Raw genomic sequence first — 27,151 nt, 5'->3', positions numbered from 1 at the left:
AAGAGGCGCAGCAGATACTGCGCTCCTTCGAAGAGGCGCAGCAGTTGCTGCGTCCTTTCTCGACGGTTATCTAATGGAAATCCGTAAAAAGAGGTTTTAAAGCACGGTTTTAGAAATCAGTTTTAAGAGGTATTTTCGACATAAACCTTACAATAATGATACAATAATTAAAATACAATAAATAAAAGAGAGATTATACACCTTCAGACTTACATGTTGACGAAACGAGAAGGACTAAGATATCGATTAGTGATGCTCGACGCGAATGCAAAGAAAGTGCCCTCGTAAGAGGAAAACGATTAGATTAATTAAGTTGATTGATGTGGAGTTGGTCAAATTGGTCGGTCATGCAAACGAATTTGGTACTCGAAGGATCCGAGCTTACGTGGTCGAATGTTCAAGCACGTAGAGGCCAAAAAGTAAGAACAAAGGTCTAGAATGCAAAGGGAGAAGAGAAGGGCGGACACTCGCGTGAGAAATATGAGGAGCGAAGGCTCCTATTTATACTAATCACGTGAAGGAATTATGGTAAGAGTTGGATACGGAAGGAAAGATCCGGAAACAACCGACTTAGGTTAAAACACGGAAACTTGGACAAAAAGAAAGCCCTGGGAAAAGGCGCAACAGGTGCTGCGTCCCTTGGAAGAGGCGCAGCACTTGCTGCGTCCTTTCCTCAGCGGGTTCCTCCTGCGCAAGAAAGCGCGTTTGACAGCCTGTCGTATTTTAGGCATAACTTTCTCTACAAGACTCGGATTAAGATGATTTCGATGGCGTTGGAAAGCTCAGAAATAGATCTAGAACTTTCTGTGAAATAGGCCTGACCCAAAAAATCCGTTATGACCTCGTAAAACGGGCCTAAAGTTCGGGTTGTCATTTTAACTAAATGAAATGCACATTTTGTAATGTAAACTTTAAGTTTAGAGCAATGAAGTGACATGAGACTCAAAATGAGATATAATCTCAACATTTTATGACATCCTAACCTTAGGTAGACAAGGACATTGCTTTGACTCGTGATTTGACGGTTTTAGGAAATGAAGACGGTTTTTGACCCGGACTCCAAATGTACTCTAATTACTGCCAAAACGACCGTAATGACACCTAGATGACAACCATGAGGTAGACATAAATGTTTGAGCGATCACTTGATGATAAACTTACGAACTGTCACAAATCGTTCCGCGTACCAAACATGCGGCTCAATCATCACCGGGTGGTTTGCGGGAGGTGCAGAAACGAGGTGTCTACATGTTGTTATGGCGGTGTTATTCTGGTGTTATTGACAAACTAATTGCGACCAAAATTCCGAATAATTGGGAAACCATACCAAAATGATAATTCGATATAAAGACAATAGACTGAATCACTGCTTCAATGACCATAAATCAATAATCACAATGATTTTAAAGAAAGGCAAATGGATGAGTGATCCTAGAAAAACAGTGGACTAAACAAGTCTCAAAAAATTCAACGAAAGCACAAATTCTGGAACTAGAAACTACTTAAACAGCCCTTATACCCAGAATACCCTCATTTTTATTTCTTCCATTGACCATCTTTCATTCATCTGCTACCCTCTTCCTTCTCCATTGAAGTACAAAATTTTAAATTACACAAGAACCCATCAAAGAATCCCTCAAAAAGTTGACATAAATTCAAATAGAAAGTTAATGAACGAGTCATTGCATTGTAAAAATAGATTACAAAGTAACTGCTTTAATCTGCAAAATTAGTTTCGACATTATTCTTGGACTCGCTTCATCGGTAATTGCTTAATCAAGACGGATTAGTAATTGCCTTATGACCTCCATTAATGAAGCTTAACAAAACTTATGAACTTGAAATAAGAGATTATTATGAAAGTCAGTCAAATTCGAACAAAACTACTCAATTTGCTTTTCGCATACTAAACCAGTAAACCCGATTCAAAAATAGAATGCCGGCTTCGATTTGTTCTGTTTCGGATCCATCTCATTTTGGTTCACACATTTTCATCTTTTCGTTTTGTTTTAATTGATTATTATGCTTGATTTGCAATTTTTAATTAATCAAAATTAATGATTTAATGATTATAGGATTTTATCCTTAGGCTAAATTAAACCAAATCAGTATACTCCGTATATGTTACCTCTATACACTAATCTTCCTTTTTAGCTCCAAATTTTCTTCCTTTTTCCATTTGATTACGGTGATGTCTCTGGTGCCGTCTGCTTTGATCAGTGATGTTGCCTATGGGTGTATTGATGGGGATTATAGGTCGAATCAGTTGTGGTAGTTGGAGGAGACGAGGAAAGTGTATTGATGGTGATTTGGATTTTTTGTTTAGATGTATCAGAGGATTTTAATGGCTTCCCTGGATTTGGATTATTTAGATTATAGATGAGGAAAGTGATCTGCGGATGTCTGTTCATTTTTTTTATTTTGTTTAGTGTATCAATCTTAGCCATATTTCCCTTTATTCAATGGTTGAGATTTGTGAGCACACAAACTCACAACTCACCGTAAGAACCAAACTCACGAGATCCCTTTTTTTTTTATATATATATATATATATATATATATATATATATATATATATATATATATATATATATATATATATATATAGAGAGAGAGAGAGAGAGAGAGGAAGGATCAAGTGAGTCCACCAAAATCCATTGAGTCCATAAGTCCTCTTTAGGACCCTTCAAAAGAAGGGATGAGGGGCTGAGATTGAAAGGGAAAAGGGAGGGATTAGTGCTAAAATTAGGGGATCAATCCTAATTAATCACTTTCCCTCACTACCATCACTAATCAACCCCCTAATTTCACTATATAACCCTTATTTTTCCACTCACTTCTCTCTCCTATCACACAAATATCATCCCTCAATCTCTCTAAAAACCAAAAAACCAAAAAACCAAAAAATTCAAAAAACCAAAAAAAAAACTCCCTCCTCTCATCCTCACCACCATCGACCACACCCACCCTACTACCCCGACCTGTCAGCTACCACCACCACCACCAAATTCAAAAAACCCCAAAAAATTCCCTCCTCACGCAACCGCACCAACCACCCAAAAAATCCCGCATCCCCCCTTTTCCAGATCCGACAACCAGCCTTGACAACCACCCCACGACAACACCACTGCGTCGACCTCCTCTTTCCGCCACCTTGCTCACCACCATATACCAACGACACCTTCTCTTCTTTTCCGATGTCCGTCTCCTACAACCACCACGCAAATAACCAACCACCACAAACCAACACCGGATCTACAACCACAAAAAAAAAAAGGAAAACCTTAACGGCGCGGTCTTGCTGCCGCCCTCCACTACCACCACGACACACGACACTACACTAAAAAAAAAAAACTCAGATCTAATGTTAATAACACGGTTATGGTTGATGGTGTTTGTGTTGTCGTTGATGGTGTTTGTGTTGTCGTTGATGGTTATGCTGTTGTCTTTTTTATTGGGTTGTCTTTCAGATCTATGCTTTTTCTTATTTTTGTTTATTGGGTTGTCTGTCAGTGTTATGCTTTTTCTTTGTTGTTTTTGTTTTTTTCTTTGGTTTGTTTGTGTGTCATGTCGTTGGTTTTGGATTGTTTTTTAGTCTTGTATTTTCTTTTTTCTTTGGTTTGTTTGTCTGTCAAGTCGTTGGTTTTGGTTTGTTTTTGAGTCTTGTATTTTCTTTTTATTTCCTTTTATTTTTTTTAAACCAAGTTTGTTTATTGTTTGTGTTTATTTATATTTAAGTCGGTTTTGTTAATATTCAAACCCAGATCTAATAAATATATTTATTATACTCATATTTTTTTACATTTACACTCGTATCTCTGTACATTTACACTCATATTTCTTTACATTTACACGCATTTTTTTTACACTCATATTTCTTTACATTTACACTCGTATACCTGTACATTTACACTCATATTTGTTGTCGTTGTTTGTTGTCGTTCTTTTTGTTTTTTTTTTTCAACAATAAAGTGTTATTTTTATTATTATTATTGTTATTATTATTAGATTTAATATTATATTTTTGTTAGATGTTTTTTTTTCAATCTCTCTTTATTAGATCTAGTGTTGTTGATGTTGTTTATCATGATTTTTATTCTAGATCTAATAATTATATTTATTATACTCATATTTTTTTACATTTACACTCATATTTCTTTACATTTACACTCATATGTCTTTACAATTACACTCGTATTTCTTTACATTTACACTTGTATTTCCTCACATTTACACTCGTTTTTATTTAAATTTACACTTGTATCTCCTCACATTTACACTCGTATTTCTCTTAAATTTACACTTGTATCTCCTCACATTTACACTCGTATTTCTTTAAATTTACACTCATATTTCTTAACATTTACAGTCGTATTTCTTAACATTTACACTCGTATTTCTTTACATTTACACTCGTTAAAATTATATAAATTTGCACTCTATTTTTTGTGGATATGAGTTGGTGGGGAAGGACGATGATGGTGGCGTTTTTTGGTAGTCGGACTAAAGTTTTACTCGTAAAGGACAAAGTTGATGGTGGCGTTTTTTGGTAGTCGGACTAAAGTTTTACTCGTAAAGGACAAAGTTACACTTATAAAGGACCAAATTCACACTCAAAGGACAAAATTTACACTCTAAAACCTTCAAATTAACTAAAAAAATTAATTTACACTCTTAAAATGTTATATTTACACTCTTAAAACATCAAATTTACACTTGTAAAATGTTAAAATTATATAAATTCAAAATTTGCGTCACAAAAAATCAAATTTACACTCTTAAAATGTTACATTTACACTCGTAAAACATCACATTTACACTTGTAAAATGTTAAAATTATATAAATTCAAAATTTCCGTCACAAAAAATAAATTTTACACTCTTAAAATGTTACATTTACACTCGTAAAACCTCACATTTACACTTGTAAAATGTTAAAATTATATAAATTCAAAATTTCCGTCACAAAAAAAATCAAATTTACACTCTTAAAATGTTACATTTACACTCGTAAAACATCACATTTACACTTGTAAAATGTTAAAATTATATAAATTCAAAATTTCCGTCACAAAAAAAATCAAATTTACACTCTTAAAATGTTACATTTACACTCGTAAAACCTCACATTTACACTTGTAAAATGTTAAAATTATATAAATTCAAAATTTCCGTCACAAAAAATCAAATTTACACTTTTAAAAATGTTACATTTACACTCGTAAAACTTCACATTTACACTTGTAAAATGTTAAAATTCTATAAATTCAAAATTTCCGTCACAAAAAATCAAATTTACATTCTTAAAAATTTTACATTTACACTTGTAAAATGTTAAAATTCTATAAATTCAAAATTTCCGTCACAAAAAATCAAATTTACACTTTTAAAATGTTACATTTACACTCGTAAAACCTCACATTTACACTTGTAAAATGTTAAAATTATATTTCCGTCACATTTACACTTGTAAAACTCATACAACATTACATTTACACTTCTGAAATCTAAAACTCAAAACTGATTAATTAGGGGCTAGAGAGAGAAAGAAAAATTAATTAGTGTGTAGAAATTTGATTAGTGGTAATTTTTTTTTGGTAATTTTCAATCTCAACCATCCATCTCAATCCAACCATCCACATTTTTTTCCTTTTCTTTTTAATGGCCTTTAATCAAATTCATCTCAACCTTCCATTTAGTCCATCCAATGGCCCTTAGAGGGACTTAAGGACTTAAATGAGGTAAGGGACTCATTAGATCTTACCTCTATATATATATATATATATAGAGAGAGAGAGAGAGAGAGAGAAGAGATCAACTAAGGCCATTATATCATATTAAGTCCATAAGTCCTAATGTGGGCTATTGGATCAACCAAACCAATGGCCAAGATTGCGCAGTAAAACCCCACTCAACTAATATTTTAGATTTACCTCTCTCCTCTTACTCGCTAACCCATGCATGCTATACTGTTATGTCCATCAGTCCGTCATCATTTCCCTCCTCATTTTCCACATAATTCGAAACAACTTGCGGTTTTTTTCCCTCTATTTCCTGTCATTTCGTCTTCCTTTTCTTTCTTCACATTGCTAATAACTCCATTTTCATCACTACCAATTAATTCCAACTCAACAGACGCCATTTTCATCACTACCAATAAATTCCAACTCGCCTGCAAACTCGTCTGTCTCCATTTTTTTATAAGGTATTTTTTCCATTCCTTGTTTAGTGATTTGTACTTTGTTTTTTGTTAATTATTGCCTTTGTTAAACTATCATAAAAAGAGTTCATTTGATTTTTCAATTTTCAATTATGGGTTTGCTGATGTTGATTTGTTCAATTGTTAATTATGGTTGTGTAGATCAAATACGAGTTCATTTGATAATTAACAATGGTTTTTGCCAAGAAAAATGCCAAGAAAACTTCCAAGAAATCTGAATCAAAGGTAAAAAATCTCGTCTTGTTGGTATAACTCTTATAGAATGATGTATAACTTCAATTAAATATATGCATAATTTTAATCCCAATTGTTTGTCATCTACAGATGGATGTTGTAGAAAGTATTGTGATATGGACAAGAGTTGGTCGTCACACATCCAATCAAACACAATTTATAACTTCACAAACAACTCTACAATTAGTAAAGAGGCAAGTAAAGGTCGGATCCCAAGGGACGGGAATTGAGATGAGATTTCTATTGAAACTAGTGGTGTCTTAGGGGTGTCACAATTTGGGTTGATGTAGAAGGTCACTAACTAAATAGCAATGAAAGTAAATAAGCAAGATGAAATGAAAGGGTTGTAAACAATTGATAAAAAGCACTAGGGTATCATGGGGTCATAGGGGAATCATGGGAATTGATCATACAAACATGTTCTCAAATTATAAGCAAGCAATTATTGTTGTGATGGATTGAGTTGGGTTATATCTTACAATCCTAGGAAAGTTTGGGTCCCGGAGCCGAATCGATTAGATTGTACAACACCTACAAGTCGACTTAATCTTCCCTACTCAACAACATGCATGGTCTAATGAGACTCGAGTTGGTTTATGTCTTACAAGTCTCATTGAAAAGATAGGTGATGGGTAAAAAATGCAAGGATTCATAGGCTCGCATTTCATCAAACATAACATGTGCATGAGTTGAGATTAAAACAAGCAAGCAAATAAACCATGAAAGCATATTAATTTAAACATGAATCATCCCCCATGTTGGTTTCCCCTAATTACCCATTAACCCTAGCTAGGTCACTACTCACTCATTATCATGTTGATCATGCTAGCAAGGTTGTCAATCATACCAACAAAAGGAAACATGATGAATAAATGAAAGTAATTAACAATAATTAAAAAGGGATTAAGAGAATTATACCTACTAATGATTCCAATAATAAAGCAAATAATAAAAGAAGTACTTGATGCTTGATTGAGAGGTTGTCAATCTCCCAATAATAACCCAAATAATCTTCAATTACCCAAAATAAAGGATGAACAAAAGAGAGATTAAGGAAATAAAACTTGTATTAAAACTTGATTAATTGTTGATTACAAAACTAAAGAGGGATTTGATTGATATTAACTACTCTAATAATTGATAAGACATGACAAGTCTCGAATTCTCTACAAAAGTAAAGGTCATGGATCGTCCCAAGCTCGACAAAGTGGCTTGACAAAAAGGCTTTTTGGGAATGAAATGCTCAAATCGTTATAACCAAAGGGTGGATATGACTAGTATTCAAAAATTAACCTCATTTAACTTTCACATTTCAAAAATTTAAGATGGGGTTTGTCCCTTCCGGGCTAGTGTCCTTTGCTTTCGCCAATCGCTTATTAGGCAACCGGTTAACCTCTAGACAATAGCTTTTCGGGGTGATAGTCACTCTGTCTCTGGGCGGTCGAATTCACAACCGTGTGGGGGCCTAATTCAATGGATCCCTCTCCAAAGCACATCGAAGGGGTACGCCTCCATCAAAACAACTAAATTTCTCAACATTTCAACATTTCATAACATTTGAGGTTTCCTTAGCAATAAATTACTTCCACATAACAAAATTTTCGAAATGAGCACTTCAAACTTATTGATAGAAAGTATTTTTGGGTTGCCTTACCACAAGGTCAATCAAGGTCACCTAGACAAGTTAACCAAGTCCACATCGCATCACGGGGTTGGATAGGTGACTCACATGCAAACCCTTGACTAGGCTTTGGGTCATGGGTCAAAAGACACTAGTATGACACAATCTAGGGTGTTTTACAACCATTCTAGTAGGCAAAGTCTTAAGTTGAAAAAGTATTTGTAATGGCTTAGTTGCTCTTGTCAAAGTTCTCAATTAGGCACTTTTCAAAATATTACATCTAAATGCAACTATATGCCATGATGCAACTATTATATACATCCTAATGCAAGTGATTCTATCAACTAATATGACATATAAACTAAATGCAAGTCCTAAGTTCACCTTGTTATACCGCATCAATCAAAACAAAGCCACATAGTCATTAACATAAAGAGGAAAAAGGAGATTGGAAAGATCATACCATGCGGTCTTCATGATCCTCATGTCTCGGATGTGGCGTAGTCAATCAATGTGAACAAGGATAGAACAAACACAATATATACAACAATATATACATGACTACACTACGAAAGAAATAAACATGTTTTTGGGTTTTTCAATTTTCAAATTTTTATGGTTTTTCGAAATTTTTCAATTTTTTTTTGGATTTTTGAATAAAAGTTAAGTTAGAATTCCACATCCCCACACTAATATGGGCATTGTCCTCAATGGCCAAAATGATGGGAAATTATGCAAACATGATGCATGATTTCTACACTAAATGCAAGCTACACTAATCTACACTACATGATGCATGGTTTTTGTTTATGACGGAGAGGATAATTTAGATTACCTCCCATTGTGTATGCATTGACTTCCCCAAACCGATCTAGACATTATTGCTAATGTCCTAAGGTTGGGTGTAGTTCATGCACACACTATGCAATGCATGAGACTAAATTTTGTCATTTTGGATTTTGAAAGGTGGGAACAATAAAATAAGAACACCTCAATGGGGGCGAGGTGTTAGTCCTATATGGTGCTAGGACTACTCCAACAATGATCAAGATTAATAATTAAAACAAAGAAAGAAGTAGAACAAACCTCGAGAGGGTAGGAGCCTCTAAAGCTTGCTAATCTTCCATCATATCATCACTATCATCATCTTCCTCACTAGAAGTGGACTCATCACCACTTTCTTCTTCACTTTCTTGTTCACCTTGCTCATCATCCTCTTCTCCTTCTTCACTAGCTTCTTCATCAATGTTATCATCAACCTCTTCATTACCGACAACCTCATTATCACCCGGAACAACCCTAGATGTACTCGGAAATAAGACTTCCATATCCGCCCAACTAGGCAAAGGACATGTAGGGTCAAGTAGTCCTTGCCTAACTAAGTGAAGGAGGGGTGGATATTGGGCTAAGTAAGCATTTTTACGATCCTCGAAAGCTTGCTTGTGCATCTCTTGCATGAGAAGAGTCAAATAATCAGTTCTTGCTTCAACGCCTTCGGGCTTGAACTCTTGGTACTCGAAAGGATATGGTGGTGTGACAATGGAAGAGGAGGGCATTTCAATTTCACCCTTTTGTTGTCGGATAATGTACTCGGCCTCTTTTGAAAGGGGAAGTAGATAGTTGGTCCGGTGGACACTCAATCGACAAATCTTTGAAGGCAAAGTGAAAGATCTAGCCTCACTAGTGAGCCATCCATACTTGGTGTCAAGAGGGTTATGGGTAACCCACTTGTACTTGTATACCATAGTATTAATATCAATGAGATGACCACCCTCTTTCGCCTCATACTTGCTATCCTTGTTGAAGTTTGGATCAAAGTATTTAGCTAGGATAGTGACTAGGCCTCCATTCACAATAACGGTAGTGCCTTTCTTCCCACAATCAATATTTAGCCATATATCCACCAAAAGCCTTAGAGAGTTGAAAGGCTTGGTGAATTCCCTTCCGATGTTCAAAGCCGACTCAAGAAGAACAAAATCGAGTTTGGTGAAATGGTTGGTGTCTTTTCTTGCAATGATGGTGTTCCCTATGACCTTGTGCCACACTCTAATGCCCGGATGGTGGACTAATAGAGCGCAACTAGCATGAAAGTCTTCAAATTTCCTTCCGGAAATCGCCTCCCAAAGAGGGTCGGGGTCATACTTGCCAACATTCTTAAAATAACTCGGTGAATCACTAAGACCCAAAGCTTTACCCATTTCCTCAAAGGAGATGCGCCTAATAACATTAGCTAGACGGAACTCGATGGTCTCCATAGTCTCAACCTTGTTAACTTTCGAAGAACTCAAAAATTCTAAGGTAAGGGAGGGGTATGTCAATTCTTTTGATTCAAACAATTTCTCCAACCCCATGGCTTTAAAGAAGGCTCTAGTTTGCTCAAGGACACCCAACTTATCTAAGGGATCTTCACAAATAAACTCGGTGGATAGAAATGATTTTCTAGCAAACTTGGCAAAAGTGTCCCTATGGGATTTGGAAATGAAAATTACCTCCGGATAATTCGAAAGTTGAGCAATTTCCGGAGTAGAGGATGTTGTTGCTTCCATGGGAGGTTGTTGTTGTTGCACTTCCAAGTTTGGGCTAGCTACCACCATAGCCAATGCTTTCTTTGCTTGAAGACTCTTTTGTCTTGATGAGAGTGTCTTTGCCTTTGTTGCTTTTGCCTTTGTTGCTTTTGTTGCTCCCTTAGTCCTTGCCATTGATGAATAAACCAAGAAAAGAGTGAAAAATCTTCAATTTCTAGTGCACCCAAATCGATTTAAAGATGAAAGGCTTTGCCTTTATGAATTCAAAAATCGACTCAAAGGTTGAAGATTTTGTGTTTGGTTTTGATTTTTGTTGAAAGAGGAGTGATTGATTTGTTGTTAAAAGGATGTTTTGATTTGATTTTGGTGAATGTTGTTGAGGAATCTTGTTTTTGTAATGGAGAGGATGAGGGTTTTGAAGTTATGAGCAGTGTTATGAATAAAGGAATGAAGAAATGAATGTGGGAGGGGGTTTATAAAACCCGAAAAATTTGAAATGCAGGGGCAAGACGGGCGGTTTTTGCTCGGGACGCCCGGATTCTGCCTTTTCTGGGTTGAGAAAAACTCGCCTAAAGACTAGCGTCTTTCAGTGAAGACGCTCGGATTTTCAAACACGGGACGGGCGTCTTCTACAAAAGACAGGCGGATTCCTTTACAGGGATTTTTCTTGTTTTCCTCAGCCAAAAAGACGGGCGTCTTCCTTTCAGGACGGGCAGATTTTTGAAGAAGGGTGGATTCTGTTTTAGGACGCCCGAATTTGTTGACAGTCAAAAATATTTCAAAAGTTCAGCTCAGAGGGACGTGCGTCTTCTACCCAATATGCCCGGATTGCCTGAAGACGGGCGGATTCTCCTGAATCCGCTCGGATTCGACCCCTTTTTACCCGGATTCAGTTCCATCCGTGTACTTTGCATATCCCTTGTCATTTTTCCATTCTTCTTCATATCTCGTGTTCTTCATTGTGGGGGCACTACTAAGGCATGGATAGCCTAGGCAATTGCCATCCCCACACTAAGCTAAAGCACTACACATTGATTGAAATTATTAGTCCCTCCCTCACTTCTCTCAAACATGATAATTATCTTGGTCAAAGTATAAAAATCCAAAAATAACAAAAATGGAATACAAGAATTGAAATGCAAGTTAGGGAGTTAGAAATATTTACAAATGGTGGTTTAGGGAGGACTCCACCAAACTCTCATTCTTGATGAGATGTCAAGGGGGCATGTTCAAAGTGTTGTTGATGTTGCTCAACACCTTGAAAAAGTAATCAAACACTCGTTCATTGTCATAATAAAGGTCTTCAATAGACCTTGGCCCTTGTTGTCGGTCTTGATCGATGGCATTACCAATGTAGGGATTAAAAATCCCTTCAAATTCGTTGTCCCAAAGACCACAAACTTCATTAAGTTGATCATTGAAAATCTCTTGGTTTGGTGGAGACAACTCTCCCATTTCTTTTTCTTGGCCAATAAGGCCATTTTCTTCATTGCTTTACTTTGATGAGCTTTGCAAGCTCTCTTTGTCACAATTCACTTGCTCTTTGAATGGAGCATCTTCAATTTTCTTCTTCCATTGGAGTTCTGACTTCTTCCTATCATCCTTCCGACTATAATGATCGATCATAAAACACGGTTCATGTAAACGGGGAGCTCTCATAGTCTTATCAAGATTAAAAGTTATACTCTCATCTCCCACTTCTAGAGTGAGCTCTCCATGTTTTACATCAATCACCGCACCCGCGGTGTGTAAGAAGGGTCTTCCTAGAATGACTGGAATGTTGGAATCTTCCTCCATATCAACAATGACAAAGTCCACCGGGATGAAAAACTTCCCAATTCGTACGGGAACATCTTCCCATATCCTTAATGGTGTCTTTGTCGATCTATCGGCCATTTGGAGTGTGATATTGGTGCATTTAAGCTCTCCCATCCCCAACCTTTTACTCACCGAGTACGGCATAACACTTACACTAGCCCCTAGATCACACAAAGCTTTGTTGATCGTGGTGTCGCCAATGGTACACGGTATTGAGAAACTTCTCGGATCCTTGAGTTTTGGAGGTGAACTCCCTTGAAGTATTGCACTACTCACCTTAGTGAAGGCGATAGTCTCAAGTTTCCGAATCGACTTCTTCTTTGTGAGGATGTCTTTCATGTATTTCGCATAGGCCGGCACGTGATTGATTAATTCCGTGAAAGGAATTGAGACTTCCAAATTCTTCACAATTTCCATAAACTTTCCAAGTTGGTCATCAAATTTGGGCTTGGCTTGACGACTTGGAAAAGGAAGTCTAATCACAATGGGCTCCTTCTCCTTGACCTTGTCTTCATTTTTCTTTGAAATTTCTTCTTTTGATGGTTCCCCATCCTTGGAGTTTTGCACAATTTCTTCCTTATCACTAGCTTCCACAACTTCATCCTCAACTTGTTTCTTCGATGCTTCATACCTTGTACCACTTCTCAAGTGAATGGCACTAACCGTTTCATGTCTCGGGGGATTACCTTGAGGTGGTAATTGCCCTTTTTGTCTTTGTGAGCTTGAAGATGTTAGTTGAGTCAATTGGGTTTCCAACATCTTGGTGTGAGCTAGAATGTTGTTGATGGTGGTTTCCTTTGCTTGACTATCTTTTTGCATTTGAGTGAAAAACTCTTGTTGATTCTTTTGCATTTGGAGGACCGCTTTTTGAACATCAAAACCTTGGTCATTTTGTTGATTGTATGGATTTTGATTTTGTTAACCTTGGTTTTGGTTGTAAAAGGGTCTTTGATTTTGGTTTCTCATGGGAGGTGGGGTGTATGTTGTTTGAGGGTTTTGAACATTTTGGCTTTTATATGAGAGATTTGGATGGAATTTGGTGTTTTCATTGTAATAGTTGGAATAAGGGGTACCACTTTTGTATGCTTGGAAAGCATTCACTTGTTCATTTGTTCCCCTACCTTCACTTTGGTCATGTCCCAAAGTTCCACAATTCTCACATATCCCACTTGGGATTGATGAAGATGCCGTCATGGCATTAACATGATGCCGTCATGGCAACGGCGCCATTTTGATATGGACAAGTGTTGGTCGTCACACATCCAATCAAACACAATTTATAACTTCGCAAACAACTCTACAATTAGTAAAGAGGCAAGTAAAGGTCGGATCCCAAGGGACGGGAATTGAGATGAGATTTCTATTGAAACTAATGGTGTCTTAGGGGTGTCACAATTTGGGTTGATGTAGAAGGTCACTAACTAAATAGCAATGAAAGTAAATAAGCAAGATGAAATGAAAGGGTTGTAAACAATTGATAAAAAGCACTAGGGTATCATGGGGTCATAGGGGAATCATGGGAATTGATCATACAAACATGTTCTCAAATTATAAGCAAGCAATTATTGTTGTGATGGATTGAGTTGGGTTATATCTTACAATCCTAGGAAAGTTTGGGTCCCGGAGCCGAATCGATTAGATTGTACAACACCTACAAGTCAACTTAATCTTCCCTACTCAACAACATGCATGGTTTAATGAGACTCGAGTTGGTTTATGTCTTACAAGTCTCATTGAAAAGATAGGTGATGGGTAAAAAATGCAAGGATTCATAGGCTCACATTTCATCAAACATAACATGTGCATGAGTTGAGATCAAAACAAGCAAGCAAATAAACCATGAAAGCATATTAATTTAAGCATGAATCATCCCCCATGTTGGTTTCCCCTAATTACCCATTAACCCTAGCTAGGCCACTACTCACTCATTATCATGTTGATCATGCTAGCAAGGTTGTCAATCATACCAACAAAATGAAACATGATGAACAAATGAAAGTAATTAACAATAATTAAAAAGGGATTAAGAGAATTATACCTATTAATGATTCCAATAATAAAGCAAAGAATAAAAGAAGTACTTGATGCTTGATTGAGAGGTTGTCAATCTCCCAATAATAACCCAAATAATCTTCAATTACCCAAAATAAAGGATGGACAAAAGAGAGATTAAGGAAATAAAACTTGTATTAAAACTTGATTAATTGTTGATTACAAAACTAAAGAGGGATTTGATTGATATTAACTACTCTAATAATTGATAAGAAGAACATCCTCTTCTAATTAGACTAATGGGGTATTTATAGTGGAAATTAGGTGGATGCATTAGGGTTAACTAAGGGCTAAACTAGTAATTACACTTTTGAGATTTGAGCAGGGAGACGCCGGTATTTTTCGAAGAAAGGGCTTCTTTCTTTGAAGCTTGAAGAAACGGATTTGTGCTGGGCTGGAATCCGTGCGTCTTAGGCACGGGACGGGCGGATTTGTGAGGCTGGGCACGGGCGTCTTCAAGAGAATCCGGGCGTCTTCAAGTCTAGCCATAGCTTTTTCAAACTTCAAATTGATTGTGTCAATGTGAGCACTAAGTTGAGCACCCAATTGAGTAACGGAGTCCACTTCATGCTTTCCTCCTCTAGTAGCCTTGCGAGGTCTACTATATTGTGAGTTATGGACCGCCATTTCCTCAATCTTGTTCCATGCTTGATTGTCATCAACTTCGTTGTCCATTTGATCCCATGTTGAGAATGTTCCTTGAATCTTCATATAGACCTTTCCAAAATTGTTGTACCAAGAACCACTCGCTAAGTCCATGGTGAGGACATGAGCGACAAATTCCCTTGAACCGCTCCCAAGCTTCATACAAAGATTCTTCATCCCTTTTCTTAAAACCCGTAATTTGAGTTCTTAGCATGTTAGTCTTTTCCGGTGGGTAGAATTTTTTGTAGAAAGCTAGAGCCAATTTCTTCCAAGAATCAATTCCGAGAGTGGCCTTATCAAGGCCCTTCAACCATTGTTTCGCGGTGCCAATTAGAGAAAAAGGAAATAAGACCCATCGAATTTGGTCTTGAGTTACACTGGTTTGAGAAATCGCATCACAATAGTCACAAAAGGTTTCCATATGAGAATGAGGGTCTTCACTAGGCATCCCCCCAAATTGGCTCCTTTCGACTAATTGGATAAAGGCAGATTTAGCAATAAAATTTCCGGTTAGATGTTGTGGTGTGGGAGTACCATTGGGTAGGTTCTCCTTGGTGGGTACGGAATGTGATGAAAACTTAGGCATGGTGGGTTGATTTCGTGTGGTATTTTGTGTTGGGTTCTCCTCACCTTCTCTTGCAAAAGGGTTGATGAACTCAATAGTTGGTTGAATATCTACAACCTCACTAATACCTCTCAAATTCCTCCTAGCAAGTCTTCTATTGGTTGTCAAAGTTCTTTCAATTTCACGATCAAAAGGTAACAAATCACCTAGTGACCTTCTAGACATGCAAAATATCAAACAACTCGAAAACAATTAGAACAAACCTTGAGGAGTTTTACTTCCCCAAGGCAAAGAAAGACACAACTAATAACAATATAAGAAAATCTAAATCAAGTTAACACCATCCCCGGCAACGGCGCCATTTTGATATGGACAAGAGTTGGTCGTCACACATCCAATCAAACACAATTTATAACTCCACAAACAACTCTACAATTAGTAAAGAGGCAAGTAAAGGTCGGATCCCAAGGGACGAGAATTGAGATGATATTTCTATTGAAACTAGTGGTGTCTTAGGGGTGTCACAATTTGGGTTGATGTAGAAGGTCACTAACTAAATAGTAATTAAAGTAAATAAGCAAGATGAAATGAAAGGGTTGTAAACAATTGATAAAAAGCACTAGGGTATCATGGGGTCATAGGGGAATCATGGGAATTGATCATACAAACATGTTCTCAAATTATAAGCAAGCAATTATTGTTGTGATGGATTGAGTTGGGTTATATCTTACAATCCTAGGAAAGTTTGGGTCCCGGAGCCGAATCGATTAGATTGTACAACACCTACAAGTCGACTTAATCTTCCCTACTCAACAACATGCATGGTCTAATGAGACTCGAGTTGGTTTATGTCTTACAAGTCTCATTGAAAAGATAACTGATGGGTAAAAAATGCAAGGATTCATAGGCTCGCATTTCATCAAACATAACATGTGCATGAGTTGAGATCAAAACAAGCAAGCAAATAAACCATAAAAGCATATTAATTTAAGCATGAATCATCCCCCATGTTGGTTTCCCCTAATTACCCATTAACCCTAGCTAGGTCACTACTCACTCATTATCATGTTGATCATGCTAGCAAGGTTGTCAATCATACCAACAAAAGGAAACATGATGAATAAATGAAAGTAATTAACAATAATTAAAAAGGGATTAAGAGAATTATACCTACTAATGATTCCAATAATAAAGCAAAGAATAAAAGAAGTACTTGATGCTTGATTGAGAGGTTGTCAATCTCCCAATAATAATCCAAATAATCTTCAATTACCCAAAATAAAGGATGAACAAAAGAGAGATTAAGGAAATAAAACTTGTATTAAAACTTGATTAATTGTTGATTACAAAACTAAAGAGGGATTTGATTGATATTAACTACTCTAATAATTGATAAGAAGAACATCCTCTTCTAATTAGACTAATGGGGTATTTATAGTGGAAATTAGGTGGATGCATTAGGGTTAACTAAGGGCTAAACTAGTAATTACACTTTTGAGATTTGAGCAGGGAGACGCCGGTATTTTTCGAAGGAAGGGCTTCTTTCTTTGAAGCTTGAAGAAACGGATTTGTGCTGGGCTGGAATCCGTGCGTCTTAGGCACGGGACGGGCGGATTTGTGAGGCTGGGCACGGGCGTCTTCAAGGGAATCCGGGCGTCTTCTGGGCTTGCTTCCCGGGCGTCTTTGAAGGAAGACGCATGGATTGTGCTGTGGAGGACGGGCGGATTCAGGGCAATCCGCACGGATTGCTGCTCAGCTTTGTTCCTTCTTCTTTTCTTCCCTTTTCTTCATAAAATCCTTGGGGATTTCCTCGGGGATGCAAGGATCCTTTCTCGTCATTGCCCAACTACTATAATATATACAAAGGCCTTCTAATCTTGTCTCTCCTTGATGCTTGGTCATTGAATTCAATCAATTTAGTCTCGTTTTGCCATGAAAATGCAAGATTCTTACTCCTTTCCTACCAAGGGATCAAAATCTCAAAGAGTATGCAAAACAAAGAACTAAAGACAATAAATGACCCAAATATGCACTAAAAAGCATGGGAACAAGGCTAATTCGGGGGCTAAATATGCGCTAATTATGGTCACATCATATTGACAAGGGACTTGATATCCAGGTTAAAAGTTTTGACTTTGATTTATACGTTACTAGATGTATAACTCTGGTTACTAGATGTATAACTTTAGTACTCAATATGTATAACTCTGGTTACTAGATGTATAACTCTGGTTACTAGATGTATAGCTCTTCTGATTCTGTGACCAACTCTTCTTTCATAATGTCAAACTCTAATTGTTATATGTATAACTCTACTTCTATTTAGTTTTGACTTTTATTTATACGTTACTAGATGTATAAATCTGGTTACTAGATGTATAACTTTAGTACTCAATATGTATAACTCTGGTTACTAGATGTATAACTCTGGTTACTAGATGTATAGCTCTTCTGATTCTGTGACCAACTCTTCTTTCATAATGTCAAACTCTAATTGTTATATGTATAACTCTACTTCTATTTAGTTTCTATACCTAGAGTTATACAGTATATACCTAGAGTTATACAATATATACTTTGGAGTTATACATTAGATGCCTGGAGTTATACCTAGAGTTATACCTGGAGTTATACATTATACTGTATATGCTTACAGTTATACATTTTATGGCCAGAGTTATACATTCTATGGCTAGAGTTATACATTATATAACTTTAGTTTTCAGAATGTCTAACTTTTGTTATTATATGTATAATTTATCTTTGTTATTCTGTATAGCTAACTTTCCTGATTATCTCTTCTTTTGAATGGTGAAAAGAATTTTGGATTTTACAGAATTTTGGTTGAAAAGAAGAGATGACAAACCATTCAAAATTCTTTTTTATATAACTCTTATTGAATTATGTATAACTTCAACTAAATATATGCATAATCTGAATCCCTATTGTTTGTCACATACGAGATGGATGATGTACCCAAATCTTGACAAGGAGTTGATTCAAGGTTAAAAGTTTGACTTTTGTTATAATCTGCAGTCATTTGTTGTACAACTCGATTACATGTTGAATAACTTCTCTTTGTCATAATGTATAAGCGGAGTTATACAATATATGCCTAAAGTTGTACATTTTATACCTGGAGTTATACAATATATGACTAGAGTTATACAGTATATGCCTAGAGTTATACAGTATATACTTGGAGTTATACATTTTATTAATAGAGTTATACATTCTATGGCTAGAGTTACACATTATATAACTTTAGTTTCAGATTGTCTAACTTTTGTTATTATATGTATAACTCTCTTTGTTATTCTGTATAACTCTCTTGATTATCTCTTCTTTTGAATGGTGAAAAGAATTTTGGATTTTACAGAAATTTGATTTTACAGAATTTTGGTTATACATAATCTGAATCCCTATTGTTTGTCACCTACAGATGGATGATGTACTAAGTACTGAGAAGGGACCTGATTCCAAGGTTCAAAGTTTGACTTTTTTATAACTGCAGTCATTTGTTGTATAACTCTGATTACATTTTGAATAACTTTTGTCGAATGTATAACTCTTGATATTTTCTGACTAACTCTACTATCAGAATGTATAACTTTACTTATATTTTGTATAACTCTGACTATTTATTGTATAACTTTAATTCACAGTATGTCTATTTCTTTGTTGCAAATATCTCTAATTGCAACTACAGTATGTCTAATTTTGTGTGTTGTCCTTGTTTTTCCCTAGATGGTTGAGGCCAAGCCAAGGGTAAAGAGAGTGCATGAAATCACGGTTTCGTGTCGACCTCAAAGGCTTGTCTCTCTCAATGAAAAGCTTAATGAGGATCAGGTGTCCGCTGTTAAGAAAATTGGGTTTGGTGGCCTTTTGGAGCTTAAGATTAGCAGCTTCGCACTTGCACACGTTCGCCTATTCTTGGAGTCCTTCTCTGATGGGTCATATGTGTTCATGGCTTCACGGAAGAAAGAGTTTATGATCAGTAAGCATGACGTTCATGACTGTTTTTTTATACCTTTTGGACCCAACCGTCTCCCGTTGGTACCTACTGGTTTGCAGAAGGGATCCAACGATCCCGAAAATAAGGAGCTGAAGGACAAATGGCGGTAAGCTTACGGGGTGGAGAAAGCAAATAGTTCAATAAGTTTAGGGAAAGTTCACAAGGAACTTATGGAGTACGAGGAGGCGGACGATCATTTTTGCTGGCTATTTGTTTTGTTCTCTATGTCTTTATTCCTCGCACCCACCCCAAACAACGGGATAGATTTGAAGCTTTTAAGGGCTGTAGAAGATCCTAAAGCCATTCTGCATTTTGACTGGTGCTCTTATATTTTGGAAATGATGGTGAAAGCGGGGACAGACTGTAAAAAGGGGGTAACGATGTTGGGTGGCTGTATCCCCTTCCTCATGATAAGCTACTTCAGCGATATGATTACAAGGGTAGGCCGTGCCTCCACAATCTACCTTTGATTAAGCATTGGGATGAAACTTCGCTTGTAGATAGGTTAAAATTTGAGGTGGCTCAAGGGGGATTGGGTACTTTAACTTTGTCTAAGACCAGGTATCCGAGGTGCCTTCAAGATCCCTCTTATATTAGGAGTTTGGACAGTATCAGCCTCAGCGACCCTCGTGAACCCAAACTACTGTTGCTATCAGCCCCCCACCCCCTCTCTCCTGCTCAACTTCTGAGAAGAAGTTCATTCAGATCGAACTACCAGCAGGTGTCGAGGATGACCAGGAATTGAAAGCTAGGGTTGTCGATGTAAGTTCAAACTATTATATATTTTGCAGATTGATTATGTTTCAGCTGAACGTACCCATCTATTATAATATAACTAACTTAATGTACTTCTTCAATGCAGCGTACTCACGAGCTTTATCTACAGATGCAAAGGAACGCTATTGTGTTCTGTTCATGGTACGCAGATGTTACCGCAAGGATCAAAGCTGTAACTAGGGATCCGACGGGCCTAAATTCTAGTCAGGCCTCTCAAGAATTCTTTGAGGGTGAAAAGATTCAAAAGTACGTCGCTGAAGCAGAACAGATTGCAGAAAGGCTGAAGGTTTCTGTTGGTAATGCTCCTGCATTTGGAGAGGTAGTTAGTGAGTCCCCCCAAAAAAATTGCGGAATCGATGCATCTACGCGTCAAATAAGTGAAGTTCCGTCTAGTCTCGCCAATGATGGGGGTGGCAGGGGTGGTAACCCTTGTGTTGAGCCGCGTGGAGAGTCGGACAAAGCTGACGCGCCAAGGAAATCAGTTGCAGTTTCATGGTCAAAGATTATGGAGGGAGTGGGAGGTGATACAGTAGTTTCTAATCAGTTGTCAGATGCTAGCCCAGGGTTAGAGGATCAAGTTATGTGTACCCCCGTCCAAACGGTCAGAGAGCTGTTGTTGGAGGCGAAGTACACCGTGGAGGAAATTGACCAAGCCTACGGACTGTCAGAGGATGCTGAAACTCGGCCCGGGGTAGGTGATGAGGTGTATGAGCAAGTTCATGGGGTGGGATTGAAAGAAAATGTTGAAAGATTGTCAGACAATCAACCGTCAGATAAGGAGATGGAAAAATCTACGGTCCCATCATTGCCAATGGATGCACAAGAATTGATGGAGTGTATGTTTTCTACTGCTGAAATCAAGGAAGCTTTATGTGGACTTCCAGCGGACGGGAGTGGTCCTGGCGGCGAGGTAAATTTGTTAATTTGCGCTAAATATTTGTTATACATTCGTTTTTTTTTAATTGGTCGTGTATAACTCTAAGTAGATAAAGTATAACTTTGTTGAAACTTATGATGAGGCCTTGTAACTGTAGTGCCTCTTTGTATAACTTTATCTTTCAATTTGTACAACTGCAACGGCCGTTTGGTACAACTCTTAACCATATGTGTATAACTCTAACTCAAATATGTATAACTCTTATAGCATATTTGTAATACTTCACACGTGTATAACTCTTGCCCTTCTATGTATAACTGTAATTCATTGGTTCGTCAGAACTCGTGACCTCTTTGTATCACTTTTAGAGTTATACCTGTAACTTTTTTGATACAAAAGCATGGTGTTTAATTTTATTATTTTTCATTCAGGCCACTGTACTAAAGGATGTAATTGAGAATGTTGAACAACAGCCTAACAACGGGGGTGAAAACGTAGTTGTTGTCGATGGTGCGGAGGTCACCCCGGGGGATCTTTCAACGAAATGGAGTGGAAATCAAATCCCTCTGACTTTCATGAGCACGGCAGATGTGAATGAGTCATTTGCCGGGGTTGATGAGGGAACGATTAGTGCGGCCAAAGAAGGTGTGGTAGTTGAAATCCTTGTTGCTAGGGTTGAGCCGGTTGCACCACTCCTCCCCCCCCCCCCCCCTCCCTATTTATGTGCCGCGATGTGACATGATCCACCATCCTTTCTTACTGCATTCAACTGTCCCCCTTCCGTGTATGGACATTGTACCTGAGAACCTAGGTTGTTCTCAGGATTGCGGGGCACCCGAACCTGACCAGCACGTATGCTCACAGTTGCTGCGATTTAACAAGGAACGTTTCAGGACGGTGTTCAGGGTGAGGAAGGATGTAATGGATTATGTCTTTGATCAATTCCACGACCATAATAAAGAGTAAGTAAAAGATAAGTTTTACCTATATTTCAATACGACAGTGAAACAGTCATGAATCTTTTCACTTTGCTGCGTGTCTCATTTTGCTAATCCTTTGTAGGGAACAATTGGTCACATATGCCACCCCAAACTGCATAACGCGTATTGATCTCCAGACGTTGATGCCCGGGTCTCAAATTATGGCCAATGTCATCGACTTCTGGTCTGTACTACTCAATCAGCATACGCACGCGAACACCGCAGCTGTTGCAAGTTCGCGTTGTTTCTTTGGCCTAGGTCACGCTGTAAGTGTGCTCGAACTCCGCAAGTTATTTTGTGACAAAATTTACGTAACTTGTGATATAAGCTGCCAACCCCCGTCTATCATTTTTATAGGACCTAGCAATTGCAATTTGGCAAGGCAGGAAAAAAAACTTGGTTGTTGATCATTCTGAAGACTTTTGTGCCTCGTGGGACATGTGGCAAGAGTCGTGTTCTAGTCCATTCCAACTGGACTCTGATATGGTGAGCTCAGATATCAATATAGAGACATTTCCATACTGGAGTTATACATTATTTGCCTAGAGTTATACAGTATATGCTTAGAGTTGTACAATATATACTTTGGAGTTATACATTAGATGCCTGGAGTTATACCTAGAGTTATACCTGGAGTTATACACTATACTGTATATGCTTACAGTTATACATTTTATGGCTAGAGTTATACACTGTATAACTTTAGTTTTCAGAATGGCTAGAGTTATACATTCTATGGCTAGAGTTATACATTATTTGCCTAGAGTTATACAGTATATACTTAGAGTTTTGATGAGTGACTAACTTCACTCCATAACTCTAGGCATATAATGTATAACTCACTGCACATAATGTGCAACTGTAAGCATATGCCTAGAGTTATACAGTATATGCTTACAGTTGTACATTATGTGCAGTGAGTTATACATTCTATGTTTAGAGTTATACATTCTATGCCTAGAGTTATGGAGTGAAGTTAGCCACTCGTCAAAACTCTAAGCATATATTGTATAACTCTAGGCAAATAATGTATAACTCGAGCCATAGAATGTATAACTCTAGACATATAATGTATAACTCTAACCATAGAATGTATAATTCCAATTATGCACAATATGTATGCCTCTAAGCTTCTAATTATGTTTTATAACTCTTAGACTTTTGGTGCATGTTTGTAGGTTTTCGTCCCCGTAAGCACTGGCGATCAAGATCACTACTCTTGTATTTGCATAAATTTCCTCTCTGAGCAGATCGAGTACCTTGATAATCGTTCTTACGAGGACGATCTTCTGAAATTACCATATGGAGGGATTGCGTGTATTACTGTAAGTCTTATAAAACTGGTGACTAGATTAATTTTTAGCTCCATTGTTTTGTTAATTGGTCTTCCCCTTTTAAACGCCTTGCCTAACTTCTGCCAGGCTGATGCGATGGGAAAGTATATGGTCTACAAAGGGCTCGACAAAGGGAAGAAAGTTGAAGGGTTTCCTTTTGTAAACATTACATTCAACTGGCAGGGAGCAGGGTATACTGTCAATGACTGTGGTCTTTACGTCATGGTTCATATGTTGCTGTACCGTGGAGAGCCATTCGAGTGTACCATAGGGACAAAGGACAGTAATGACCTCATGCGAGCGGAAGTTGTTGCCACCCTTGTCCTCAGTGACATTAACGTGGATAGGGAAGCTGTGTTATCTAGGGTAGCAGCTTTTAAGGAGGTTAAAGACCGTGAAATGGAGGAGCTGCGTGAGGCACAGAGGTTAGCCGGCAACACAAGTGGAAGGAAGAGAGGTGCCGGAGTTGCCGGAGAGAACAGTTCTGCTAAACGCCCTTGCTCCAAAGTCAGTTCAACCTATCAGACTCCACCTCCCCAAGTAGCACTGGGTCGGACGCCGTCTAGTCGGGCCCTCTCAGCGGTCAATTGCCGCTCCCGGGGTAAGGGCGATGGCCTTGGTTGCACCACATATTGCGGGGAGCCAGACGCCGACCTTACAGTGGTCGCCAAGGTGCTGAGGTTAAACAAGGCATTAATTAGGGATATCCCGGTGTATCGCAAACAAGTGGCTGATTACGTTTTCCTTGATGACTACAAATTTCCAAATGGGTAAGCTGTCTAAAATCAACAGAACCACTTGAGTATTGTTATATGCTTTGTATAACTTCAAGACTGAAATGTATAACTTTACCAACTAAAGTTATACATATCGTTAATGGAGTTACACATTCCTAATCTGCAGTTATATGTTTCATCACTGAAGTTATGCAGTCATTTTAATAGCAGTTACCTTCCCATTTAGTAGACGTTATAGCCTGACTAACACCTGCTGGCTGAACCACAGTGAACTACTTGTGAACTATTCCCGGCACGCAACAATTAATAGGTTGCAAATGTTGTCCACGCTCCCTGAGACGCCAATGGATGATTCAGTGATTGAGTGTTGGTCCTTGTTGCTTAATCTTTGGAGGTAGAGGAGTGCGCGTTATTTCGTTCGTCTTTCTTCGGTATCCGTCATATGGTATGGTTGTAATCAATCCTTTAATATGCTATAAGAGTTTCACATACCCTCTTTAGAGTTATACTTTGAGGGTATGATATTTAAAACTTTCACAGTGGAAAATAAGACTAAAGTTATACATACCCTCTATGGAGTTACACATTTTGTTTTGAGAAGTTATTAACAGCCAGTATGAACTTAGGCATACTTCAATATGCTATAAGAGTTACTGTGCAACTCCATTGCACAACCCCTATAACTCCTATGGTATTCTTACACATATACTTCTACTTGAACAGGAAATAATCTTAAACTTTGTACGAAACCCTGTCCAACAAACACAGAACACCGAAAGGTTGTACAATGTGTGGGACGTCTTCAGAATCGACAGTGGCAAAGATTTTAGCTTGAAGGCTGATTTAATCTTCATACCCATTAAGATTGAAGCCCGTTATGCATGTGCGTGTATCAACTTTAATTCACGTACGATCGATCTTTTTGACAATAAGTACTACTCAAGTCCAGGCCAGTCGGAGATATGCAAAGCGTGTCACGTAATTGTAAGTGGAATTAAATTGTAATTACGTTCAACTCAAAAGTGTTGTCACCCCTTTACAATTTCACTTTTTGACGTTTCTTGTTTGTGTCAGGCGAGCCTCATGAGTGACTATCTGGAGTCTAGGGACGAGGACAAGGACAGAGGGAAAGACCTACCGGAGTTTCAGTTTCGTCAGATCCAGTTTGCTTGGCATAAGCAAACGATTAACGACACCGAGTCTGGCTTGTTCACCATGATGCACATGTTAATGTACGAGGGTGATAGTTTTGGTCACGTTGATCCTGAGAGGAAGGTGAACCGTCGATATTTGGTAATCCAGCTGGCAGTGACGCTTGTCCTAGCTGACATGAACATCATCGGGCAAGGAGTTCTGACCAAGGTCAACGGTTTCATTGGCGAGAAAGACCAGATCCTGAAGCAACTAGAAGCCAGACGAAAAATGGCGCGGAAAGCAGATAAAAAACCTGGGAAAAAATAGAATGTTTTTCCATTCATTTTGTAGTCTCTGTTTTTGCAACTCTAGTATGTTGTCAAGAAACTCCTTAACAACTTAGACAACTTTTTTGGAATAGATTGTTATTATATCATCTTGGTATGTCATAATTAAAATCCAAGTTATACAGATAAGAATTAGAGTTATACACTCTGTGAAGTAAAGTTATACAAATTTTGTACAGGAGTTATATAACACATGACTGCAGTTATGAAAAAAGGCAAAATTTATTAGACAGCTATGAGTTATACAAAAAATAACAAGAGTTATACAAATTGTGTACAAGAGTTATACAACACATGACTGCAGTTATGAAAAAGGCAAAATTTATTAGACAGCTTTGAGTTATACAAAAAATAACAAGAGTTATACAAATTGTGTACAAGAGTCATACAACACATGACTTTAGTTAAATATATCAACAATTATAGAAACAAGGGCAAAAGATACACATAATTAGAAGTGTTATACAGATAAGTATAAGAGTTATACACTCTGTGAAGTACAGTTATCCATATATGGGTAAGAGTTTTACTTAAACCCACTGAAGTTATAATTTGTTCTTTATCAAATTTTAAAATATTGGATTTTTTGCCATGAACAAAAGTCATCCAAATTGTGTAAAAGAGTTATACAACATTAGCTTGAAATTTCACACTCATATTACTGAAGCTATACAATATGGAAGGTGCAAACCCCATTCAAAATAGACAAAAGCTAACTACTGAATACCCCTTCTGTCTCACCAGATTTTTTACCTTTTAAAGAAAAAAAGATTGTAAATAATTTGTTGAGACGGAGGTATTTTTCTACTGCCTACTACTACAGCATGTTAAGTTTCTCTATTCTTCTTCTTCGTCGTCTTATTCTTCTTCTTCTTCTTCTTCTTCTTCTTCTTCTTCTTCTTCTTCTTCTTCTTCTTCTTCTTCTTCTTCTCCTCCTCCTCCTTCAGATGCTGGTGAAGACGGTGGATGCTCAGAAAATGGGTTAGGGCGGTTCCGTTTATCGTGGTGTGCCATTTGTTTACAGTTATTACACATGCGCTTTGGCTTACAAGCCAAGGCAATGGCTTTAGCCTTAGCTGACACCATTCTTTTACCGCTGCCTTTGTTTTTAGATTGTTTTGGTGGAAGTATTATTACCTCGTCACTGGCGGGGCAACCAAGGATTTGCTTGAATTCCTGCTGCTTAGTTAAATCTTTCTTGTACGGTAAAAGTTTCTCCTTGAACTCTCTAATTAAGGAGCTTAAGTTCACAACTTCAGTCAGACTCATG

At 37.6% G+C, this 27,151-nt stretch overlaps 1 protein-coding gene and 1 non-coding gene across 2 annotated transcripts; both read left to right on the top strand.

Moving 5' to 3' along the window:
- Positions 1 to 15,222: 15,222 nt before the first annotated feature.
- Positions 15,223 to 15,329, top strand: LOC141593604 (small nucleolar RNA R71). Its single transcript, XR_012521677.1, has one exon. It is a non-coding gene; the product is annotated as a small nucleolar RNA R71 (small nucleolar RNA).
- An 8,427-nt stretch (positions 15,330 to 23,756) lies between these two features.
- Positions 23,757 to 25,491, top strand: LOC141590125 (uncharacterized). Its single transcript, XM_074410736.1, has 3 exons — positions 23,757 to 24,433; positions 24,669 to 24,766; positions 25,475 to 25,491. Exons 1-3 carry the CDS (start codon positions 23,760 to 23,762, stop codon positions 25,489 to 25,491), a joined length of 789 nt encoding a protein of 262 aa, XP_074266837.1. The 5' UTR covers positions 23,757 to 23,759.
- Positions 25,492 to 27,151: the final 1,660 nt, after the last annotated feature.

This window comes from Silene latifolia, chromosome 7 (assembly GCF_048544455.1).
Source record: "Silene latifolia isolate original U9 population chromosome 7, ASM4854445v1, whole genome shotgun sequence".
NCBI classification, from domain to species: Eukaryota; Viridiplantae; Streptophyta; class Magnoliopsida; order Caryophyllales; family Caryophyllaceae; genus Silene; species Silene latifolia.
Note: the sequence above shows the minus strand (reverse complement) of the source record. Positions and strands in the feature narration are given on the sequence as shown.

Excerpts from the sequence above, each read along its gene's own strand:
- LOC141590125 (XM_074410736.1), top strand. The coding sequence starts at position 23,760 with ATGGGAAAGTATATGGTCTACAAAGGGCTCGACAAAGGGAAGAAAGTT. Across the intron at positions 24,434-24,668 it reads GACTACAAATTTCCAAATGG|TGAACTACTTGTGAACTATT; the intron begins GTAAGCTGTCTA and ends GCTGAACCACAG.